The sequence below is a fragment of the Scyliorhinus canicula genome, chromosome 18 (assembly GCF_902713615.1).
Source record: "Scyliorhinus canicula chromosome 18, sScyCan1.1, whole genome shotgun sequence".
Classification (NCBI taxonomy): Eukaryota; Metazoa; Chordata; class Chondrichthyes; order Carcharhiniformes; family Scyliorhinidae; genus Scyliorhinus; species Scyliorhinus canicula.
Genome location: NC_052163.1, coordinates 112,168,866 through 112,193,324, shown reverse-complemented (window position 1 = coordinate 112,193,324; position 24,459 = coordinate 112,168,866). Strand labels below are relative to the sequence as shown.

The 24,459-nt window shown below is 49.6% G+C and overlaps 1 protein-coding gene across 1 annotated transcript in view; it reads left to right on the top strand.

The window, feature by feature from the left end:
- The window catches only part of tmem59l (transmembrane protein 59-like), a 24,636-nt gene extending 16,546 nt beyond the window's left edge, over window positions 1–8,090 (top strand). The window contains exons 5-7 of the mRNA XM_038776584.1: window positions 2,555–2,889; window positions 5,339–5,456; window positions 7,105–8,090. Coding sequence (XP_038632512.1) covers window positions 2,555–2,889; window positions 5,339–5,456; window positions 7,105–7,254 — 603 coding nt within the window. The 3' untranslated portion in view covers window positions 7,255–8,090. The remainder of the gene's footprint in view (window positions 1–2,554; window positions 2,890–5,338; window positions 5,457–7,104) is intronic.
- The last annotated feature ends 16,369 nt before the right edge of the window (window positions 8,091–24,459 follow it).

The window sequence follows — 24,459 nt, the reverse complement described above, 5'->3', positions numbered from 1 at the left end:
CTGTCGACAGACCCTCGAGGCTTTGTGTGGCTCCTCAGTACAGAAAATGGCGGAGGCATCTGCAGGCGTTCCGATCACATCGGACATGATGACCGGTATCTTAGCGACAGAGTTCGATAAGCAATTTGAGAAACAGTGAAAGGTGATGTTCGAAAGTCGATCGAGGAGGCTCTGGGTCCCATCCGAGCGAAGCTGGAAAAGATTGCCAAGACGGTGAAGGAGCATGGCGAGGGGTTAGAGGGCCTGGTGACGGCTGTGTCGAGACACGGTGAGCAAACTGCCTTGCTGGAGGCTGAGATCTCCCTGGCGGCTGGAGAAAACAAGAGTCTGAAGGCTAGACCTTGAGAATCGGTCAAGGAGGCAGAACCTCAGAGTCGTGGGGTTGCGGGAGGGTGTGGGGGGCCCAACTCCCACTGTGTATTTCTCGCGGATGTGGGAAGATAACGGGGGAGGGCGGACAAACACGCCACCTCCAGAGATAGGCAGGGACCATCGGAAGCCCTGACTGAACGAACCACCACGGGCATTGACACAGCTTTCAGGAGAAGGAGCGGGTCCTGAAGTGAGTCGAGGAACACCAAGATTGGAAGTGAGAAGGTAACCGTTGTCAGGATTAGCAAGATGTCGGAGCGGAGCGGGCGGCCTTCAATCAGGCAAAGGTTGCTTTACACAAGGAAGGAGGTTGGTTTGAGGTGGTATACCTGGCGAGGTGGAGGGTTACCTACGAGTCGAAGGACTATTTTGAAATGCCGGAGGAGGGTTTGTTCAGAAACATGGACTTGGCTCGAGTTAATTGAGCTCTGTGGGAGCTTTTATTGTTATGGATGAGGAAGGGTGGGGTATCTTGTACACATCTGTTGGTTTTTTTTGTTCTTGGGTGGGATGGTTTCACATGTATGTTTGTTATTGTGCTTGTTCTGAGGAGTTTGGCTTTATGTAATATTGTTGGAAATATATAGCTTCTGTTGAGGATTTGGCCTTGGTAGGGGTGCTGGTTTATTTTTACTTTTTATACCCGGTTTGGGCAGTAATATTTTCTTTTTCTTTTTTCTACCCTGGGTGGGGGCTAGCAGTAAATTTAGCTAGCGAACCAGAGCAAGGTGGGGGGAGGGGCTGCAGCTTGCTGGACCAGTTTTGCTTGGTTTAATGAGACGTGCATTTCTGTTTGTTGGGGTTAGTTAAGAGGGGGTATTGTTCATTTATGTGTGATCATTATGCACATTTGGGAGGGACGTTGTTCAGGGGTGGAGAGAGGAGAGGGGTGGGGGTGGGGGGGAGGGTTAGTTCACTGACGGTGACTATCGAATTTTCTTTGTTTCACGTTTGTGAGTGGAGTTGGCAGCCATCCTGAGTGTGCCTTGGGCCTGCACTGTCTGGCCAGGTGTCTGACAATCCCTTTCGGTGGAAATGACTGACTCGGAGCTGGGGCGGGCGATTTGGTTGGTCACCTGGAACATAAGGGGGTTGGGGAGCCGGGTGAAAAGGCCGAGAGTATTTGCTCACCTTAAAGTGTGGGCTGCTGCGGTGCTTTTGCAGGAGACTCATTTGTGAGCAAGGAATCCGATTGCTGGAGGGGTGGGTGAGCCAGGTATTTCATTTGGGCTTTGACAGTAGGCTACGGGGAGGGGCAATTTTGATTTAAAAGAAAAAAGGGTTCTTTTACTGGCTGCCAAGACTGACCCAGATCCTTATGGCAGGCAGGTCACCGGGTCGTTAGTGGGCACATTGGTCAATGTCCCTGCACCTAATTGGGATGATACCGCATTTATTCGGAAGCACTTGGTTTCCATTCCTGATCTGGACAAACATCAGGTGATTTTTGGAGGGGGGGGGATTTAAATTGTGGTCTTGATCCTAGCCTGGATCGCTCAGGCCAAAGCCACTGGCTCCATCGGGGTAGTAAGGTGCTGTTAGGGTTTATCCAACAGATGCGGGGGGGGGGGGGGTTCCTCCCCTTTACCTCGTTGATAGCCTGGAGGCCAGTTCTGCTGGGGTGGTGATCTCCTCCGCCACCTCCCACCTCGGTCTGGTTGAACGACCTCATGGAGTTTCTGCATCTGGAAAAGGTCAAGTACACCAGCGGGGGGGGCAGCAGGGTGTTGCAGTGATTCGCATTGGGGCTAAGCTGCCGAGGTCCCAGGTTCGATCCCGGCTCTGGGTCACTGTCCGTGTGGAGTTTGCACATTCTCCCCGTGTCTGCGTGGGTCTCACCCCCACAACCCAAAGATGTGCAGGGTAGGTGGATTGGCCACGCTAAATTGCCCCTTAATTGGAAAAAAATAATTGGGTACTCTAAATTTTTTTTTTTTTAAAAGGACACCAGCTGGGGGTCGATTGAAGGATTTTGCCGGAGGTGCCAGTCATTCATTTCTTTCTTTAAGGAGGTTGTTGGTGGGGAGGGGGAGGGGGGGTGGGGTTGTTTTCCTTTTATTTTTGGATGAGAATTATATGGTTGGTTATGCTTTTGTTACACTGGTTTGTGTTACCTCCGTTGTTTGTGATTTCAGTTTTGCTATAAATTTATTATTAAAAATGAGAAATCTTCAATAAAAAGGACACAATTGAGAACTCTAATCTTTTTTTGGTCTGCGCTGAGCTGCGTCTGACTGGGTCCTGCCCAAGGCTCAGATTCCTTTATAGATGTTTACGCTGTGTGTGTGCGTGTGTATCTGCGTGCATGTGGTTACCCACCCCCCTCACCACAGATCCCACAGGCAGTCTGCTAACTGGGAGCGTAGGCGCGACCTCAGAATGTTGCTCATTGCTTGCAGCTGTACACCAAGGTGCAGAGAGGAGAACTAGCGAGAGACCAGAGCCGATCTTCAAACAGGCACTTGCACATCGAGATGCATCACAGTCTCAACACGACTTCCTGGGCTGCATGTCACGGTACGTGAGCTCAATGTAAAGGCTCAACATTTGCCAGGAGTCTGACCCGTGGTTAAAGGTATCCTAATTACCTAACTGTCAACCCACACAAGTTGCGTTTCTGTCCAATGCGGGCAACACTCTCTCCCTCTTCCCCCCCCCCCCCCCCCCCACCCCCACCCCCCCCCCAACGCACATGTCAGATCCGAGTATCATAACTTTGACCTGTTTGCATTGTTACCCCATTTATCTCTCTTTCCAAAACAAAGACAGTTGATTATTAGATTGTGCGATGAAAATTGGTGGGGAATGGGACAACTGGACTATTAAATAATAACCTTTATTAGTGTTACATTAAGTTACTGTGAAAATCCCCTAGTCGCCACATTCTGGCGCCTGTTTGGGTACACGGAGGGAGAATTCAGAATGTCCAAATTACCTAACAAGCACGTCTTTCGGGACTTGTTGGAGGAAACCGGAGCACCCGGACCCTCTGACAGTACAGCACTCCCTCAGTGTCTGCACACGCAGACACTGGGAGAACGTGCAGACTCCGCACAGTGACCCAAGCCGGGAATCAAACCTGGGATCCCACCAGCACCTCCTGGTACTGACCCACTGCAATGTGAGGGGCTCTGCTGAGTGTGTGGGGGGCAGACTGACAGTTTCCAGGATCAAGCTGTACTTCACTGGACAGAAGCACACATTGGGAACTCCAGCACTGGCAGTCAGTGAGCCCCATGAAATTCCCCTTTCAGTCCAGGTGCATATTCCTTTTTTAAAAAAAAAAGAATTTTGAGTACCCAATTAAGGGGCAATTTAGCGTGGCCAATCCACTCAGCCTGCACATCTTTGGGCTGTGGGGGTGAGACCCACGAAGACACTGGGAGAATTTGCATACTCCACACGGACAGTGACCCAGAGCCGGCATTGAACCTAGGACCTCGACACCGTGAGGCAGCAGTGCTAACCACTGCGTCACTGTGCTGCCCTACCTGGTGGAAATTCCGGATGTTCATTCCCAGATGCTGCAGTACCTCGTTGGGAGAGGATTTTGTAAAATCTTCCGTTGCTCCTTCAAATTCTTTCAGAAATATCTGAACCAATCATAGAGTAATGAGGTTAATGACAAGGTGCACATTGACCAGGAATGTACAGTCATGTTGTTTCAATACTGAGAGAACTCTCCTGCTCTTCTTCAAAACAGGTGCATGGGACCTTTTACATCCATGCGAGAGGTACAGGCAGTACCTTGGTCTTATCCAAAAGATAGCAACTCCAACAGTGTAGCACTCTCTCAGTACTAACACTCCGACAGTGCAGTGTTCCCTCAGTACTGACCCTCTGACAGTGTAGCACTCCCTCAGTACTGACCCTCTGACAGTGTAGCACTCCCTCAGTACTGATCCTCTGACGGTGCGGCACTCCCTCAGTACTGACCCTCTGACAGTGCGGCACTCCCTCAGTACTGACTCTCTGACAGTGCGGCACTCCCTCAGTACTGACCCTCTGACAGTGCGGCACTCCCTCAGTACTGACCCTCTGACAGTGCAGTGTTCCCTCAGTACTGACCCTCTGACAGTGCTGTATTCCCTCAGTACTGACCCTCTGACAGTGCAGTGTTCCCTCAGTACTGACCCTCTGACAGTGCAACACTCCCTCAGTACTGACCCTCAGACAATGCAGCACTCCCTCAGTACTGACCCTCTGACAATGCGGCACTCCCTCAGTAATGACCCTCCGACAGTGCGGCACTCCCTCAGCACTGACCCTCTGACAGTGCAGCACTTCCTCAGTACTGACCCTCTGACAGTGCAGCACTCCCTCGGTACTGACCCTCTGACAGTGCAGCACTCCCTCAGTACTGACCCTCTGACAGTGCAGCACTCCCTCGGTACTGACCCTCTGACAGTGCAGCACTCCCTCAGTACTGACCCTCTGACAGTGCAGCACTCCCTCAGTACTGACCCTCCGACAGTGCAGTGTTCCCTCAGTACTGACCCTCTGACAGTGCAGCACTCCCTCGGTACTGACCCTCTGACAGTGCAGCACTCCCTCAGTACTGACCCTCTGACAGTGCGGCACTCCCTCAGTACTGACCCTCTGACAGTGCAGCACTCCCTCAGTACTGACCCTCTGACAGTGCAGCACTCCCTCAGTACTGACCCTCTGACAGTGCAGCACTCCCTCAGTACTGACCCTCTGACAGTGCAGCACTCCCTCAGTACTGACCCTCTGACAGTGCAGCACTCCCTCAGTACTGATCGTCCGACAGTACAGCTCCCCGCTCAGTGCTTTGCGTGTAGTGTCAGCCTGGAGTATTGCACAAGTGTCTGGAGTGAAGCTTCTGACACATAAATCTGTCTGGTGTGTGTGGCTGATGACGGCGGATTGTTGCTCTCTCATGGGTAAGTGGGTAGCAGAGTAGGTTACAGCCTTTCTGATCTGTCCTTTGTCTTTCCTATCACAGGCGCTCTGGCCTTCCCCGCTGGATTCTGGCAGCTTGCCTGGTACTCTCTATCTTGGTGATGTTGTGGCTCAGTTGTGCCAGTTTAGTAACTGCCCCAGAACAACACGTGAAGTCACAGGTGAGTGATCTAAAATTCATGGCACAGAAAAAGGCCATTCAGCCCTTCTGTTCTATAGTAGCATTCATGCACCGATTGAGCTTCTTCTTATCCTTCCATATCTCACCCTCTCAGCATTTCCTTCTATCCCTTCTCTCTCTCTCCCCCCCCCCCCCCCCCCATGTGTTTACCCAGCTTTCTCCTTAAACATATCTGACCACTCCCTGTGGGAGCGAGTTCCACATTCTCCGGGTAAAGAAGTTTCTCATGAAATTCCTATTGGATTTATTAGTGACGATCTAGTCTTACCCTGTGAGGGGAAACATTGGGTGAAATTCTGATGGCGCGATTCTCCAGCCTCATTACGCTCTCGCTCGAGTGGAACCAGGGCAGTGAATAGCGGGAGAGGCCAAAAATGAGAACCACGCCAGGCGCCAAACAGTTTACAATGCAACCGGCCCACCTCTTGTAGGTTAAATCGGGATCTCTGCTGTAGCATGGCAGGAAACCAATTGTCACCACTTAAACGCTATTTTCATACAATTAACGGGAGCCACTCCATATCCAACGGCCTCCTGTCATTCAGCGGCCTCCCCAGCATGAGCCTGGCGGAAGGTCTTCTGTGGGGAGCCGAGGAAGTGAGTAACCATCTTTGCTCACGGGCAAAGAGCACGGAGGTGCTGAACCTGTCACCACAGAGCTCAGCGAGAGAGTGGGGGGGGGGACCCTCTGCACAGGTGGGGAGCCATGGGAGGATGGGGAGGAGGAGCGGAGGGAGGGGGGGGGCAACCGGGGGGGACAACTGCCTGTTCAGCCTTTCCTGATGCTTATCATCTCTTAGCCTATGAATTTGTTGCACCTTCTCTATATTACTTTTATAATCTAGTTCCCCATAGGAGAGGCACGATATATCTATAGTGAGGTGGGAACACAATCACTTCCATTCTGGGAGAGACTGGATCTGCTTTTTTTAAAAATAAATTTAGATTACCCAATTATTTTTTCCAATTAAGGGGCAATTTAGTGTGGCCAATCCACCTACTCTGCACATTTTTGGGTTGTGGGGGCGAAACCCACGCAGACACGGGGAGAATGTGCAAACTCCACACAGACAGTGACTGGATCTGCTTTAACATTACTCAAAAATCTTACTTACGGTTTTATAAGCCGACGTGAATACGGATTGAAGATCTGTCAGAGTTCAGGATCTTCCTGCCTTAAACCATCAATTTATACAACAAGTCGATATCTCCAAACCTGTCCTGGGAGTGTAGAGGGAATTTACTCTGTATCTAACTCCACGCTGTACCTATCCTGGGAGTGTTTGATTGGGACAGGGTAGAGGGAGCTTTACTCTGTATCTAACCCCGTGCTGTACCTGTCCTGGGAGTGTTTGATGGGGACAGTGTAGAGGGAGCTTTACTCTGTATCTCACCCCGTGCTGTACCTGTGTTGGGAATGTTTGATGGGGACAGTGTAAGGGGAGCTTTACTCTGTATCTAACCCCGTGCTGTACCTGTCCTGGGAGTGTTTGATGGGGACAGTGTAAAGGAAACTTTACTTTATATTTAACCCTGTGTTGTACGTGCCCCAGGAGCGTTTGATAGAATTTTATCATTATTTCTCTCTGCTTATTGTCTGTCTGTCACTCTCTCTTGTTTACTTGCAGCCCCTGAGCATTAATGGTGATCAGGAGGGTGAGGAGAAGAGCCCTTCTTATGGATTGACGCCCCTCATCGCCGTGTCACTGAGGGAGCAGGAGGAGGAGGATGTGGGACCTCTGCCTGTGAAAGTGGATCTGAATAAAACCCTTATCTAGAACTTTCCTATTCCCAGATTAAAGAGACAGCCTGCCCTAACTTCCTCAAGGTTCTGAACAAGTTGAGAAATATTGACATGTTTTCCCCTCTATCTCCTTTCATATTCAGGACTGTTACCCAGTGAAATAATCTCCTGGATTCCACTTTCTGGAATCTAACAGGAGATTGAAAAACCTTTAGACACCACGTAAACAACTGACTGCCCAGGATCCCAAATTCCTGATTCTTTCTTTTGAGTCCTAAAGGAGGAGTTTGGAGAATTCTGGGAAGAGTTCAGATCCCTCTTGACCTTATTGTGCCCCGACCTGACCTGACCGCTTGTTCTCAGTGTCTTGGACCCTGTCATGGAGGCTCCTTGTTTGATCTTTGGTCATTGTGACTGAGTGAGTTTAGGGGAGGGGGATTTGAGTCCAGTCTCTCTTGGAGACTTGAAGGGATTCCTGGATTGGAGGCTATTGAGAGGGGAGAGGATCCATTCAAGCTTGAATTATGGAGAGGGAGTTTTGGATTTTGATTCATGGATTCTGAGCTACAGGGGGTGGGTTTAGAAATGTGTATTCAGATGAGTATATAATTTTGAAATAGGGCTGGGGAATAAATTGTCTTTTAAGAGGGCCCCTGTGTTGGACAATGGACAAAACCCCAGGGGAATTATCTTTACTTCATTTCAGCTCAACTAGGCAAGGGTCAAATCTTGCCTTCCTGCTAACCTGGAAATGTTGCATTTCTTCCTCCCCCACACCAGCCATTACTTTGCAGATTTTATACAGGAAGGAAAGGTTGGCTGTTGAGTTTCTGTAACTAGGAGAGGAAATAAACATGGAGAGAAATGGAATATTGTGATTGTCTGCCCATGTGAGTGGTGGAAAAGTTAATTCAGCAACAGCTGAATGTTGATGAGGAGTCTGAGGGAGCCAGTTTTGTTTGATTGAGTCTTCACCCCCCCCCCCCCCCCTCGAATGAATTGTATGTTGCCTCTGTTACTCCAATACACAAGGCTAGTGTTTGATAAGTGCAGTACATCCATCACAGTTCCTGATAATGTTGGGGGACTGTTGCTGCCTTTTTGGACTCCGCGAGATGCAGAAACTTCAGGCACATCAGCAAAGTGATTACTCATCATAAGAACTAGGAGCAGGAGTAGGCCATTTGGCCCCTCGAGCCTGCTCCGCCATTCAATGAGATCATGGCTGATCTTTTGTAGACTCAGCTCTACTTTCTGGCCCGAACACCATAACCCTTAATCCCTTTATTCTTCAAAAAACTATCTATCTTTACCTTAAAAACATTTAATGAAGGAGCCTCAACTGCTTCACTGGGCAAGGAATTCCATAGATTCACAACCCTTTGGGTGAAGAAGTTCCTCCTAAACTCAGTCCTAAATCCCCTTATTTTGAGGCTATTTCCCCTATTTCTGCTTTCACCCGCCAGTGGAAACAACCTGCCTGCATCTATCCTATCTATTCCCTTCATAATTTTAAATGTTTCTATAAGATCCCCCCTCATCCTTCTAAATTCCAACGAGTACGGTCGCAGTCTACTCAACGTCTCCTCGTAATCCAACCCCTTCAGCTCTGGGATTAACCTAGTGAATCTCCTCTGCACACCCTCCAGTGCCAGTACATCCTTTCTCAAGTAAGGAGACCAAAACTGAACACAATACTCCAGGTGTGGCCTCACTAACACCTTATTAAATTGCAACATAACCTCCCTAGTCTTAAACTCCATCCCTGTAGCAATGAAGGACAAAATTCCATTTGCCTTCTTAATCACCTGTTGCACCTGTAAACCAACTTTCTGTGACTGCATCATGTGTGGCCTGAGAGCATTGGCAAGCTATTCAACAGCGAAAGGCGTCGCTGATGAGCCAGTCTTAATGGAGATGGAGTTTAGAGGCAGCCCCAAGGGTTGAATTGCCTCCCAATGTTCTCAGGTCCTCACCTGCGGCCCCTGCATGTACACATTCAACTGTGTAATGATCAGAGTAGGAACCCTGACTGATTCTCTACCCCCTCCACTGTGAACTAACTCAAAGTGGCTAACTCAGCACAGGTCAGAGCTGGATGTTGCAGCCACCCATTGAGCCACCTTGACACCCCTGATGTACAATATTTAGAAATGAGCTACCAGATGTCCCATCGTTCACTTGGTCCCTTGGGTTTCCTCCCCATTTAACTTTTAATTTAATTTATTGTGAAGTTTTTAAACTGCCTAGAGCTTAGACAATGTCTTGCTTGCTCAGTTTATTCGTTCTCTCTCTCTCTCTCTCGTACTCTGTCCCTCTTTGGTCTGAATCATTTGCCCTCTGTAACACTATCTCACAGAAGCATTAGCAAATCAAATTTGACACCAAGTCACATCAGTAATTTGCACATTCTGAATTCTCCCTCAGTGTACCCGAACAGGGGACGGAATGTGGCGACTAGGGGATTTTCACAGTAACTTAATTGTGGTGTTAATGTAAGCCTACTTGTGACAATAAAGATTATTATTATATAAGGAGATATTAGAGTCAGTTGACCAAAATTCTGGTCAAAGACACAGATTTTAAGAAGTGTCTTAAGGAGGAAAGAGAGCTGGAGAAGTTCAGGGACACTTTGGCCCTGAGCAGCTGAAGGCATGGCCACCCAGGGTGAAGCATTAAAAATCAAGGACAAATGAGGGACCAGAATTGGAGGAGTGCAAATGTCTTGGGCTGGAGGAGATTTCAGAGATGGGCAGAGGGCTGACCATGGAGAGATTGAAAGCAAGGTTTAAAATCGAGCTGTTGCCTAATGTAAGTCAGCGAGCATTTCTTAAACTTTTTCTCTTGGTGGCCTTGTTTCTTTCTATCTCTCTTCCTTTATTTTTCTCAATTGGATGTTTCTCTGATTCTCTATCTGAGTAGTGAGGGACTGCTGCACTGTAAGAGGGTCAGTACTGAGGGAGTCCTGCACTGTCAGAGGATCAGTACTGAGGGACTGTTGCACTGTCAGATGGTCAGTACTGAGGGAGCGCTGCACTGTCAGAGGGTCAATGCTGACGGAGTGCTGCACTGCCAGCGGGTCAGTACTGAGGGAGTGCTGCACTGTCAGAGGGTCAGTACTGAGGGACTGTTGCACTGTCAGATGGTCAGTACTGAGGGAGTGCTGTACTGTCAGAGAGTCAGTACTGAGGGAGTGCTGCACTGTCAGATGGTCAGTACTGAGGGAGTGCTGCACTGCCAGCGGGTCAGTACTGAGGGAGTGCTGCACTGTCAGAGGTCAGTACTGAAGGAGTGCTGCACTGTCAGATGGTCAGTACTGAGGGAGTGCTGCACTGCCAGCGGGTCAGTACTGAGGGAGTGCTGCACTGTCAGAGGGTCAATACTGAGGGAGTGTTGCACTGTCAGATGGTCAGTACTGAGGGAGTGCTGCACTGTCAGATGGTCAGTACTGAGGGAGTGCTGCACTGCCAGCGGGTCAGTACTGAGGGAGTGCTGCACTGTCCGAGGGTCAGTACTGAGGGACTGCTGCACTGCTGGAGGGTATTTCCTGAGGGAGTGTTGCTCGGTCAGCGGGTCAGTACTGAGGGACTGCTGCACTGTCAGAGGGTCAGTACTGAGGGAGTGCTGCACTGTCAGAGGGTCAGTGCTGAGGGAGTGCTGCACTGTCAGAGGGTCAGTGCTGAGGGAGTGCTGCACTATCCAAGGGTCAGTACTGAGGGAGTGCTGTACTGTCCGAGGGTCAGTACTGAGGGAGTGCTGCACTGTCAGAGGGTCAGTACTGATGAAGTCCTGCACTGTCAGAGGGTCAGTGCTGAGGGAGTGCTGCACTATCCGAGGGTCAGTACTGAGGGAGTGCTGCACTGTCAGTACTGAGGGAGTGCTGCACTGTCAGTACTGAGGGAGTGCTGTACTGTCCGAGGGTCAGTACTGAGGGAGCGCTGCACTGTCAGAGGGTCAGTACTGAGGGAGTGCTGCACTGTCAGAGGGTCAGTACTGATGAAGTCCTGCACTGTCAGTGGGTCAGTACTGAGGGAGTGCTGCACTTTCACAGGGTCAGTACTGAGGGACTGCTGCACTGCTGGAGGGTATTTCCTGAGGGAGTGAGCACGGTCAGAGGGTCAGTACTGAGGGAGGGTTGCACTGCCAGTGGGTCAGTACTGATTGAGTGCTGCACTGTCACATGGTCAGTACTGAGGGACTGCTGCACTGTCGGAGGGGATTTCCTGAGGGAGTGGTGCACTGTCAGCGGGTCAGTACTGAGGGACTGCTGCACTGTCAGAGGGTCAGTACTGAGGGATTGCTGCACTGTCAGAGGGTCAGTACTGAGGGACTGCTGCACTGTCGGAGGGGATTTCCTGAGGGAGCGTTGCACTGTCAGAGGGTCAGTGCTGAGGGAGTGCTGCACTGTCAGAGGGTCAGTACTGAGGGAGCGCTGCACTATCCAAGGGTCAGTACTGAGGGAGTGCTGTACTGTCCGAGGGTCAGTACTGAGGGAGTGCTGTACTGTCCGAGGGTCAGTACTGAGGGAGTGCTGCACTGTCAGAGGGTCAGTACTGATGAAGTCCTGCACTGTCAGAGGGTCAGTGCTGAGGGAGTGCTGCACTATCAGAGGGTCAGTACTGAGGGAGTGCTGCACTGTCAGTACTGAGGGAGTGCTGCACTGTCAGTACAGAGGGAGTGCTGCACTGTCCGAGGGTCAGTACTGAGGGACTGCTGCACTGTCGGAGGGGATTTCCTGAGGGAGTGGTGCACTGTCAGAGGGTCAGTACTGAGGGAGTGCTGCACTGTCAGAGGGTCAGTACTGAGGGACTACTGCACTGTCAGAAGGTCAGTACTGAGGGAATGTTGCACTGTCAGAGTGTCTGTCCTCATTTTCTTTTGTTTTAATCTGTTCATGGGATCACTGGCTAGGCCAGCAGTAGGTACTATATTTTATTTTTTTTAAATTTAGAGTGCCCAATTAATTTTTTCTAATTAAGGGGCATTTTAGCATGGCCAATCCACCTACCCTGCACATCTTTTGGTTGTGGGGGCGAAACCCACGCAGACACGGGGAAAATGTGCAAACTCCACACGGACCGTGACCCAGAGCTGGGATTGAACCTGGGACCTCAGCGCCGTGAGGCAGCAGGGCCACTGTGCTACCCCCATTAGGTACTATATTAAGTCATTATCACTGACGGACTCCTGTGTGTCAGGAATGCTATCACGATGAGTGAAAATCGCTTATTGTCACCAGTTGGCTTCAATTGAAGTTACTGTGAAAAGCCCCTAGTCACCACATTCTGGCGCCAGTTCGGGGTGGTCAGTACGAGAATTGAACCTGCACTGATGACCTTGGTCTGTGTTACAAGCAAGCTATTTAGCCCACTGTGCTAAACCACATCATTACAACTAGTTTGGTGTTACACTATTGCTGTCACAGCATTAATGAGAAATGATTACTATCCTAGTCACACTGTGGTATTATACATAGGGTATTATTACTACAAAAGAAGAAAAAATGAATTGCTATTTATTAAATATCTTTCACGGCTTCAGCAAATCCCAAATTGCAACGAGTCTGGAAGAAACTTCCTGAGAAGGTGATAGGGTCTGGCTCGATTGAGGTATCCAAAAGACATGTTTTTAAATGCACCTGAGTAGACAGACCGCCTCAGTTACACATTTGATTGGCAAGGCAGCATCTCAAACAGTGCAGCTCTGCCTCAGGGTGGACCCTCCAACAGTGCAGTGCTCTATCAGTGCTGACCCTCTGACCGTGCAGCACTCCCTCAGTACTGACCTTCCGACCGTGCAGCACTCCCTCAGTACTGACCCTCTGACCGTGTAGCACTCCCTCAGTACTGACCCTCTGACCGTGCAGCACCCCCTCAGTACTGACCCTCTGACCGTGCAGCACTCCATCAGTACTGACCCTCCGACCGTGCAACACTCCCTCAGCACTGACCCTCCGACCGTGCAGCACTCCCTCAGTACTGACCCTCTGACAGTGCAGCACTCCCTCAGTACTGACCCTCTGACCGTGCAGCGCTCCCTCAGCACTGAACCTCTGACAGTGCAGCACTCCCTCAGTACTGACCCTCTAACAGTGCAGCACTCCCTCAGCACTGACCCTCTGACCGTGCAGCGCTCCCTCAGCACTGAACCTCTGACAGTGCAGCACTCCCTCAGCACTGCATTGGGAGTGTCAGCCTTGATAATGTGCTTGAGTATCTGGAATGGGGCTTGAAACCATAAATCTCCGAATGTTATATAATATCTATCTATTTATTTGTTCAATAGATGTGGGTGTCACTGGCTAGCCCAGCATTTATTGCCCATTACTAATTGCCCTTCAGAGGATGGCGTTGAGCTACATGTGGTGTAGGTGCACTTACAGTGCTGTTAGGAGTGGAGTTCCAGGATACTGAACCAGCAATAGCGAAAGAACAGTGATATATTTCCAAGTCACGATGGTGAATGACTTGGAGGGGAACCTGTAGATGTTGCTGTTCTCATGTATCTTCTGCCCTTGTTCTTCTAGGTAGCAGAGGTTGTGGGTTTGGATGGTGCTAAGGAAGAAGCCTTGGTGCGATTTTGCAGTACACATGGCTGCCATTGTGTACAGTGGTGGAAGGAGTGAATGTTTGTGGAAGGGATGCCAGTCATCCAGGCAAGTGGAGAGTATGAACACACTCGTGACCTGTGCCTAGTAAATGTTGGATAAGCTTCAGGGCGTCAGGAGGCGAGTTACTTGTCACAGAATCTCCAGCCTTTGACCTGCTGTTGTAGCCACAGTATAAGGCTAGTCCACTTCAGATCCTGATCAATAGTAAACCCCCAGGATGGTGATAGTGGGGTAATTCAGTAATGGTAATGCCATTGAATGTTATGGGGAGATGGTTAGATTCTATCTTGTTGGAGATGGTCATTGCCTGGTACTTGTGTGGCATGATTGTTACTTGTCAACTCGAGCCAGGTGTTGCTGCAATTAAACATAGCTGCAGTATCTGAGGAATCCTGAATGGTGCTGAATATTGTGCAATCACCAGTGAACATCCCCACTTCTGACCTTATGATGGAAGGAAGGTCATTGCTGAAGCAGACGATTGTCGGGAAGGTCACTACCCTGAGAAACTCCTGCAGTGATGTCCTGGAGCCGAGATGATGGACAATCACAACCATCTTCATTTGTGCCAGGTATGATTCCAATCAGCGGAGAGTTTCCGTCTGATTCATATTGACTCCAGTTTAGCTCGAGCTCCTTGAAGCCGCTCTGTCAAATGCCGCCTTGATGCCAAAGGCAGTCACTCTTGCCTCACCTCTGGAATTCAAATCTTTTCTCCATATCTGAACCAAAGTTGTAATAAGGTCAGGAGTTGGGTGGCCCTGGCGGAACCCAAACCGAGCATCAATGAGCGGGTTATTCTGACACTGCCATGCTTTATTTTAATCAGTATAGAATTTCCAGCTTGCCTGTTGGATTGAAGATGTAAATCTATCTTGCTGCCTTCAGAAGTATCGAGCAAACAAAGAAAAAGTTGGGTGTCAGGCTGGCACGGTGGTTAGCACTGCTGTCTCACAGTGCCAGGGACCCAGGTTTGGTTCCTACCTTGGGTGACTGTGTGGCGTTTGCATGTTTTCCACGTGTCTGCATGGGTTTCCTCCGGGTGCTCCGGTTTCCTCCCACAGTACAAAGATGTGTAGGTTAGGTGGATTGGCCGTGATAAATTGTCCCTTAACGTCCGACGGTTAGGTGGGCTTATGGAGATAGAGTGGGGTAGTGGATCTAGGTGAGGTGCTCTTTCAGGGATTCAGTGCAGACTCGACGGGCTGAATGGCCTTCTTCAGCATTGTTGGGATTCTGTGATGCTAAAGGTGGTGGTGACTTTGGTTGCTAAAGCTCTCTGGCACTGGGAGATTTCCTCCTGTCCTGTCAGGTTCTGTTGGCTACCCATTGATGACAATTGATCACCACCATTAATCAGCAACTCTATTATTTGTGTATTATTGTATTTTCTAACTGTCTGAATGATAGAGGTGAGTGACATCCTAGTCTCTCGAGGTGGAAAGTGATGCGTTAGATCCTGGTATTCCCTGGTCACAGCCAACATTGACCATTGTCCTGTGAGTTGATTAGGACTCTATCACACGAGGGCACACCTAAGCAGTGAGCCTCAATTCTAAATCCTATCTGTTAATCGTTGTGGTTTTGGTGTGTTAGTCCCGATGGCGAGTGCAGCATGGCAGGTATGTTACTGGACTAATCGTGCAGAGACCTTCGACTGATGGCCCAGAGACAGGAGTTCTAATCTCACCATTGCAGCTGGTTAATGAATCAATTAAATAAATAAATCTGGAATTAAACTGCTCCCATTGGTAATGGTGACCTAGAAGCTATCAGATTGTTGTGAAAATCTGTCAGCTTCACTGATGTAGGGAAGGAAGTCTGCCATCCTGACCTGGTCTGGCCTACAGACCACAGAAATGTGTCCAACTCTGAAATGATCTAGTTGGATATTCAGTTGTATTCAAGAAGGCGATTTGCCACCTCCTTCTCATGGACAGTTTGGGATGGGCAATAAATGTTGGCATGGCCAGCGATGCGCACATCCCATGACTGAATTAAACAAATCCCAGTTGCCTCATCTCTTGGGGCTCCGTTTCAGTGAGTGCGGTTACGTCACAGATTCCACGTGAAAGGGACTGACTTGGCTCCCTTCTACTGAAGCAGTTCAATCACTCTCGACAAGGTGAGGGAGTCGGAGGTTGGGAGACATGATGGGAGCCATACTTGGGAGAAGGGAAACATGATCCAAGCCTCAGATATTTGCTGGAGAATTCTGAGCTCCCTGTGACCCTTACACTAGGTTGACTCCTGACATCTCTGGGCATTGTTCATATTCTGACATTGAAGGCTTTGGGCCGCAGCCCAACCCAAGTCAATCCAAGGTTTGAGGACTCACCTGGGAGAAAACCTCTTCCTTTTTGAAACCCTCTCCCCCAGAGGCTATGACTCTCGCTGGAGTAAAGTTCAACCGCTTGGTATGTTGTTCAAAAGGCCGTTTTTCTGTGTAAGGAGGGGGTTGAAATGTTGGGGTTGGGGGCCGGGGGGGGGGGGGGGGGGGGTGCCGAGATCCCAGGTTCGATCCTGGCTCTGGGTCACTGTCTGTGTGGAGTTTGCACATTCTCCCTGTGTTTGCATGGGTTTCGCCCTTAATTGGAAAATGAATGAATTGGGAACACTAAATTTATTTTTAAAAACATTGGAGGTTCTATTTAATAGAATTGAAATTATCCATACTTAAGCTCTTTGTTGGAAAATCTTAAGGATGTAGTGAATGTATTCAGACTTTTCACCGGACATTGTTAACTTTTAACGTTGCCCTTCTCCTGTTAATATGTGGAAGGAACTGACTCGGTGTCTTAATGGAGAGAATCGTTTATCAGGCGACACGGGGGGGTTAACAGCAACAGAATTGGGTCTTTGCTGAATTCAGTAGATTTAATCTGGTCAGTGGTTACAGTCTGCACAAGGTGGCAGGAACCCTGCTGACCTGTCTGGAGGTGAGCGGTCAGTGTCCACAGCTTCCTGAGGGCTGGTTTCCTGCTGACCGTTCGTACTGACACAATTTTCAGATGTGAGTGAAACAGAACATTCTCATGATGTGCTGAGGCCTTGACTTCACAGGAGAAAGTGCTCAAGTTTGATTTGTTTTAAACGCTATCTCGAGTCCTCGTGTGGACAGATGTGTTAAGCTGTGTATAGAGAACTGCTGCCATTGAGGCATCCAGATAGTCTGCTGGATTCAGGTCCAGGGAACACGTTATAGGTCATTCTGTAAGCTCCCTGGTTCAAGCTGAGGAAATGGAAGCATTTGGTTTAAATTTGGTCAAAGGGCGGCACGGTGGCGCAGTGGTTAGCACTGCAGCCTCACGGCACACGGACCCGGGTTCGATCCCGACCATGGGTCACTGTCCATGTGGAGTTTGCACATTCTCCCCGTGTCTGCATTTGTCTCGCCTCCACGACCCAAAAAGATGTGCAGGGTAGGTGGATTGGCCACACTAAATTGCTCCTTAATTGGAATTTATTTTTAAAATATTGGGCAATACATGGAGACTTACTGACGGACATGTTTCATTCACCTTCACCCCTTGGTATCAAAGTAGAAGATTCTTTTGCTGAGTAAGGTCAGCACACTCCATCTATTTTGTTTCAAATGTTGCCTCTCTCCTGATACACGGGGGGTGGGGAAGATGAGTGGCTGCCACCGCCATAGCTCCTCATCCTCCGTATTCACTATGTGAGTCCACACAGGGAGGGCGTTGCTCAGCTATTTGACTGTGGACAGCATCGCAGTTGAGCTCAATCCTTGTGTGACATGTGGATAGTTTACAGGAGGGGTGGCAGGGGTGTGTGCGTGCTGGATTCAGGAATGGGAACCCCAGCTAATTTCTCACCTTCTGAAGATTACGCAAGTCACTCCGTTGCAAAGCCCCTACCCTGACTCAGATCAATTAACCCAACATTGACCAGGAATAGAACCCAGGGTCTTCCAGGCTTCTGATGTGAGAGCTGTGTGCGTTGTCCGATTATATAACCATTCCCTGACTCAGCATTTCCTTCCTTCTATGGAATTCCTAACTATTTTTGTTTTTGTATTACGGAAGGGAAAAGTAAAATAAAATGTTGTTGAACTTTAACATCCCGCCGTGGTTTCATGTCCTTCCTTGTCAACATCAGGCTGGATTTCGAATCGTACTAGAATATCCTGGATTCTGTCACTTCACAAGACAGCTTTCCTGAAATGCATGACCTCCTGGCTTCCAGCATCATCGTTGTAAATGTTTTCTTTTGCACCTTCTGTAAACCGAGTTAACATTTCAGATCCATGACCATTGAGGTGATCTATAACCCAGAACAGAATAGGCTGAATTGCTGCGCAATACTCATCACAATTTGAATATAATGAGTTTTGTTGACCAGTGTCAGGCCTTGTTCTGAGGGCCTGGATTGGATTGGATTGGATTTGTTTATTGTTGCGTGTACCGAGGGACAGTGAAAAGTATTTTTCTGCAAGCAGCTCAAACAGAACATTTCGTACATGAAAAATAAATACATAATAGGGCAACACAAGGTACACAATACATAGACACCGGAATCGGGTGAAGCATACAGGGGTGTTATGTTAATGAGGTCAGTCCATAAAAGGGTAGTTTAGGAGTCTGGTAACAGTGGGGAAGAAGCTGTTTTTGAGTCTGTTCATGCGTGATCTCAACTTCTGTATCTCCTGCCCGAGTGGAAGAAGTTGGAAGAATGAGTAAGCCGGGTGGGAGGTGCCTTTGATTATGCTGCCCGCTTTCCCCAGGCAGCGGGAGATGTAAATGGAGTCAATGGACGGGAGATGGGTTCGTGTGATGGACTGGGTTGTGTTCATGACTCGGAAGTTTCTTGCAGTCTTGGCCAAGCAGTTGCCATTGCCATACCAGGCTGTGATGCAGCCAGAGAGGATGCTTTCTATGGTACATCTGTAAAGGTTGGTAACAGTGAGTGTGGACATAGAACAGTACAGCACACAACAGGCCCTTCAGCCCTCGATGTCTGGCATTAACCTCCCACCCACAGCAAGCATGGGGTTTCCCAGCGAACATATTCAACCAGAATCACGTGCTCCATCGATCAACACCTCTTGCAATGCAAACATTGAAAACATGCAAGGTATGTATTAATGAATGCAGTTCTGGAGAGATGAATAAAGGCAGCACGGTAGCACAAGTGGCTAGCACTGTGGCTTCACAGCGCCAGGATACCAGGTTCGATTCCTCGCTGACTCACTGTCTGTGCGGAGTCTGCACGTTCTCCCCGTGTCTGCGTGGGTTTCCTCCGGGTACTCTGGTTTCCTCCCACAATCCAAAGACATGCAGGTTCGATGGATTGGCCATGATAAATTGCCCTTCGTGACCAAAAAGGTTAGAAGGGGTGATTGGGTTTTGGGGATAGGGTGGACGTAAGGGCTTAAATGGGTCGGTGCAGACTCGATGGGCCGAATGGCTCCTTCTGCCCTGTATGTTCTATGTTCCAATACCCTGAATTTCCTAGAATATAGATTGAACACTGGAAGAGGTATTTAGTGAACCAATTAAACCCAGTGCAGGCAATCTGACAATTATACAGGAGCCCCAACACTCATTGTTCATTCACCTCTGACCTCTGCCACAAACATCGTGGTTCAAAGTAACAAACAATCTAAAATAGCCAGAGGCTGGTTAATTTGAATGATGTGTCAGGACAGAATGAAGGCAGCTCTGGGGTTTTGAATCTCTAACCTGTCAAACAGGATGTGCAGGGGAAGCAGCCTTTTGGATCAGACTGCCCACCCTCCATTAAACCCCAAACAGTTCTTGATTCTACAAAAAAACACACCGGGCCAATTCAACTGTCTTAACATCAAAAATAAATAAGGAACAATGTTGCTCAGCCCGTACTCTGCTGAATAAACAGTGACTCTGGACAGTTACACAGTGATCGATACCCTGAATGAGGGTATAGCTCATTGGCTGGCTGTTATGTGATGCAGAGTGTGGGTTCAATTCCCATACCGGCTGAGATTGTTCTTGAAGGCCCCGGCCTTCTCAACCTTGTTCCCCGCCTGATGTGTGGTGATCCTCAGGTTAAATCACCACCAGTCAGCTCTCCCCCCTCAAAGGGGAAATCAGCTATTGATTACCTTTACTTACCCTGAATAAACCCTGACTCTGCACAGTGAGTGATTCCTCCCCCTGAATAAACAGTGACCGTACAGTGAGTGATCCTTACCCTGAATAGACAGTGACTCCGTACTTTTTGCACAATGAATGAACCTTACCCTGAATAAACAAGACTGTCCTGCTTACATGGTTAGCAAGGCTCAATTACTGTGGCAGTTGGGCAGGTAAAATCTGCATTCTCTCCCTGAATACAAAGTCACTTTGAAACACACAATAACACAAAGCCTCCAAAACCTTGAACCTTTGTGTATGACGGAAGGAGCATTTATGTTTGTTTAAGATATGAAAAACCCAATCATTTTGATAAGGTGTATCAGACCACACTGCATGACTTGTATTTTTATCAATGAATTAGAATAGAAATGTGATTTGCAAATGTAAAGTTGGATAATTTTGGTTAACCATAGCTGCATGCCAGAAGATTCGAGACCGGGATCTGTTAAGGGCGTAATTGTTTGGTTGCATAAATATTCGAGAAGGAGTGAATCTTGAAGTGGGCGAAGACCAGACGAGACTGTAGCTGGGATTGTCAGTCCATACGAATCTACCAGGGCATTGGGACCGACCTGGCCTAACGTCGAGTGAGCTTCAATAAGGCCAAGGTGGCTCTTTGGGAGCAAAGTCCAATTTGGGATCCTGTACCCGGCACAACAATGGATCACCTTCAAGTACAGTGAACACGTTGGAGGAGGTGACTGACTTTGTGAGAAAGAATGGTTTCGGGGAGAATTAATGCCGATGACGTACAGTTCTGGTGTTATTGTTATTTGAATGTTTGGAGGTTTTTCACTATGTTTGGTGTTGGGATTACTTTTGAGTTCTGCATTTTGGGAGTTTGAGGGATTGGGCCCGTCAAGGGGGGGGGGGGGGGAATATGGATTTATCCTTCCCAGTTGGCACTAGTTTGGATGGGGGAGTGGTGTTTGGGTTGTTTTTTTTTGGTCGTTTTCCAAGTGGAGGGTCACCATGCTGGCAGGAATGCGAGTAAACGGGAATGGTGTGAGAGAGAGGGTAGCTGGGAGCCTGGGGGCGGGGGGGGGGGGGGGCTGGTTAGGTTGGTGGGGGAAGGCAGCATGCCTAGATTGGTTGGGTTTTCATTGTTCGGGGAGGGATGGTGTTTTGTGGAGTTGGTTGGACGGGAATATGTTGATATGTCCGCTGGGAAACCCCATGCTGACTGTTCAAAGGGGGGAGGGGACAAGGGAAGGGGTGGTGGTTAGGAAGATGAGGGGGGCAGAGGGAGAGGAAGGTCTCACCCCCACAACCCAAAAAATGTGCTGCGTAGGTGAATTGGCCACGCTAAAATTGCCCCTCAATTGGAAAAAAAAAATTTCAGTCTTAAATAATCCACTCCATACCCTCAAAGGAAACAAAAGACACATGGGACACACGGTTTTATCAATCGGGGCATAGATTGCAAAAGCAGGGAGGTCATGTTGGAGCTGTGTAGAACTTTGGTGAGGCCACAGCTGGAGTACTGTGTGCAATTCTGATTGCCACATTATACGAAGGATGTGATTGCACTGGAGAGGATGCAGAGGAGATTCACCAGGATGTTGTCTGGGATGGAACATTTAAGTTATAAAGAGAGGTTGATTAGGCTTGGGTTGTTTTCTCTGGAGCAGAGAAGACTGAGGGGTGACCTGATTGAGGTGTACAAGATAATGAGGGTCATGGACAGGGTGGATAGGGAGCAGCTGTTCCCCTAAGTCGAAGGGCCAGTTACGAGGGTACACAGGTTCAAAGTGAAGGGTGGGAGGTTTAAGGGGAATTTGAGGAAAAACATTTTTACCCAGAGATTGGTGCCTGGCTGGAATGCACTGCCTGGGAGGGTGGTAGAGGCAAGATGCATCACATCCTTTAAAAAATACCTGGATGGGGTGGCACGGTGGTGCAGTGGTTAGCACTGCTGCCTCACGGCACTGGGTCACCGTCTGTGCGGAGTTTGCACATTCTCCCCTTGTCTGCGTGAGTTTCACCCCCACAACCTGTGGTGAATGTAATATATATATATATATATATATATGATAATTCACACTGTCTTTGTAAATGCAGTAGCGCTATCCTACCACTAAGGGGAGTAGCTCTGGGAGTACTCAGGAACTTGTACTGGGCTCCACCCTTGGCTCCGCTCATGACTCCTCCCCCTAGTGCTGCTGTATAAATACCCTTGTCCAGAGTCAGCCTGAGTTCACTAAGAGTTCATCAACGGGTAACAGGCTGGCTGTGAAGTCAATTAAAGCCTAGATTCATATCGGAAACACGTGTCTGTTGAATTGATGGTTCCATCAATTTAATCGACTTAAGAACAGTAAAGATCGATTATGGAATCGGCCCTCAAGCCTGGACACCTGGAACTCGACCCGAAGGATGCAGAGGCTAAAGAAATCTTCTCCCACTGGATGCGGTACTTCAAGGCCTACCTGGCAGACGCGAGCACAGCCGAAACGACAGAGGATCAGAAGCTAAGTCTACTGCACGCGAGGGTGAGCCACAGAATCTCTATGCAACTAAACTCGGCCAGTTCATATACTGCGGCGCTAGCAGTTCTCAATAAAATTTATGTAAGGCCTATTAATGATGTTTACGCTTGCCATGTGTTCACGACTCGCCGCCTGCGGCCTACAGAATCACTCGCCGAATTTCTAAGGGAACTCAATAATTTGTCCAATGACTGTAATTACCAAGCGGTTACCACGGCTGAACACAGGGAATTGGCGGTACGCGATGTTTTTGTAGCGGGCCTCAGGTCTAACTATGTGCGCCAACGACTGCTGGAAAAGGGGGCCCAGGACTTAGAAACGACTGTGGAAGCTGCTACCACGATGGAGGTCTCCTTCCGCAGCCTTAACTCATTCCCCGCGGACCCCGCGACCCAATCATGGGACCCCGACCAGCGACTCCCCCAGGTCTGTGCTACGCGGCCGCCCAGCCACCATGCTGCCCCAGCCAGCCACTATGCTGCTCCAGCCAGCCACTATGCTGCTCCAGCCAGCCACTATGCTGCTCCAGCCAGCCACTATGCTGCTCCAGCCAGCCACTACGCTGCTCCAGCCTGCCATTTCTGCGGCCAGAATCAGCACCCGCGGCAGCACTGCCCGGCCCGCAATGCGACCTGCAGCAGCTGCAGGCGAAAAGGGCATTACGCTAGAGTGTGCCTCACAAAAAGGGCACCGGCTTCCAGCGACTCGCAGTAATCGCTCCCCTCACTCGCAGGCCCGCAGGGCCCGAAATGCTGTGGCCTATGCCCCAACTCCGCCCCCTCCAGCCACGTGCGATCCATGGGGGCCGCCATCTTGGAAAACCTCCACCATACGGCCGGCCACGTGCGACTCATGGGAGCCGCCATCTTGGACGCCATCTTCCTCGCCGCCCGCCATGTGCGACTCATGGGGGCCGCCATCTTGGACGCCATCTTCCTCGCCGCCCACCATGTGCGATCCACAGGCCCGATCGGCATCTCCGCGCTAGGACAACTCTGCGGAAGAATTCGACTATGAACTCAGAGGGCAGTCATCACGGGGCCACTCCAGCACAGCTGATCGAGCTGCCGACTACCCGCAACTCAGCGTGGTCACCCTGGACCAATCACGACCAAAGAATCTACGAAACTCGATGGCAGAGGTCCATATCAACGGGTACAGTACGCCACGCCTCTTCGACTCCGGGAGCACGGAGAGCTTCATACATCCAGACCTGGTAAGACGCTGTTCGCTCCCCGTTTTCCCCGTGCAGCAAACTATCTCGCTTGCTTCAGGCTCCCATTCAGTCCAGATCCAGGGGCGCACTGCCGCGACACTCACAATCCGAGGCGCTAGCTACTCAAAATTCAAACTCTACGTTTTGCCCGAACTCTGCGCGCCACTCATATTAGGCCTAGACTTCCAATGTAACCTCAAGAGCCTCACCCTTGGCTTCGGAGGGCCCCTGCCCCCACTCACGATCTGCAGCCTCGCTACTCTGCGAATTCCCCCCCCCTCCTCTCTTTGCCAATCTCACTAAGGACTGTAAACCCGTAGCCACTCGTAGCAGGCGGTATAGCCTGCAGGATAGGGTATTTGTCAGAGCAGAGGTCCAAAGGCTTCTCAGTGAGGGGATTATAGAGGCCAGCAATAGTCCCTGGAGAGCTCAGGTGGTGGTCGTTAAGACCGGGGTAAAAATTCCGCATGGTTGTTGATTATAGTCAGACTATAAATAGATTTACGCTCCTCGACACGTATCCCCTCCCCAGGATTGCAGACATGGTAAACCAAATCGCCCAGTACCGGCTCTTTTCCACGGTGGATCTGAAGTCTGCATATCACCAGCTCCCAATCCGCCCGGAGGACCGCCACTACATGGCATTCGAGACCGATGGCCGCCTCTTCCATTTCCTCCGGGTCCCTTTCGGCGTCACTAACGGGGTCTCGGTGTTCCAACGAGCATTGGACCGAATGGTGGACCAGTACGGGCTGCGGGCCACGTTTCCGTACTTGGACAATGTCAC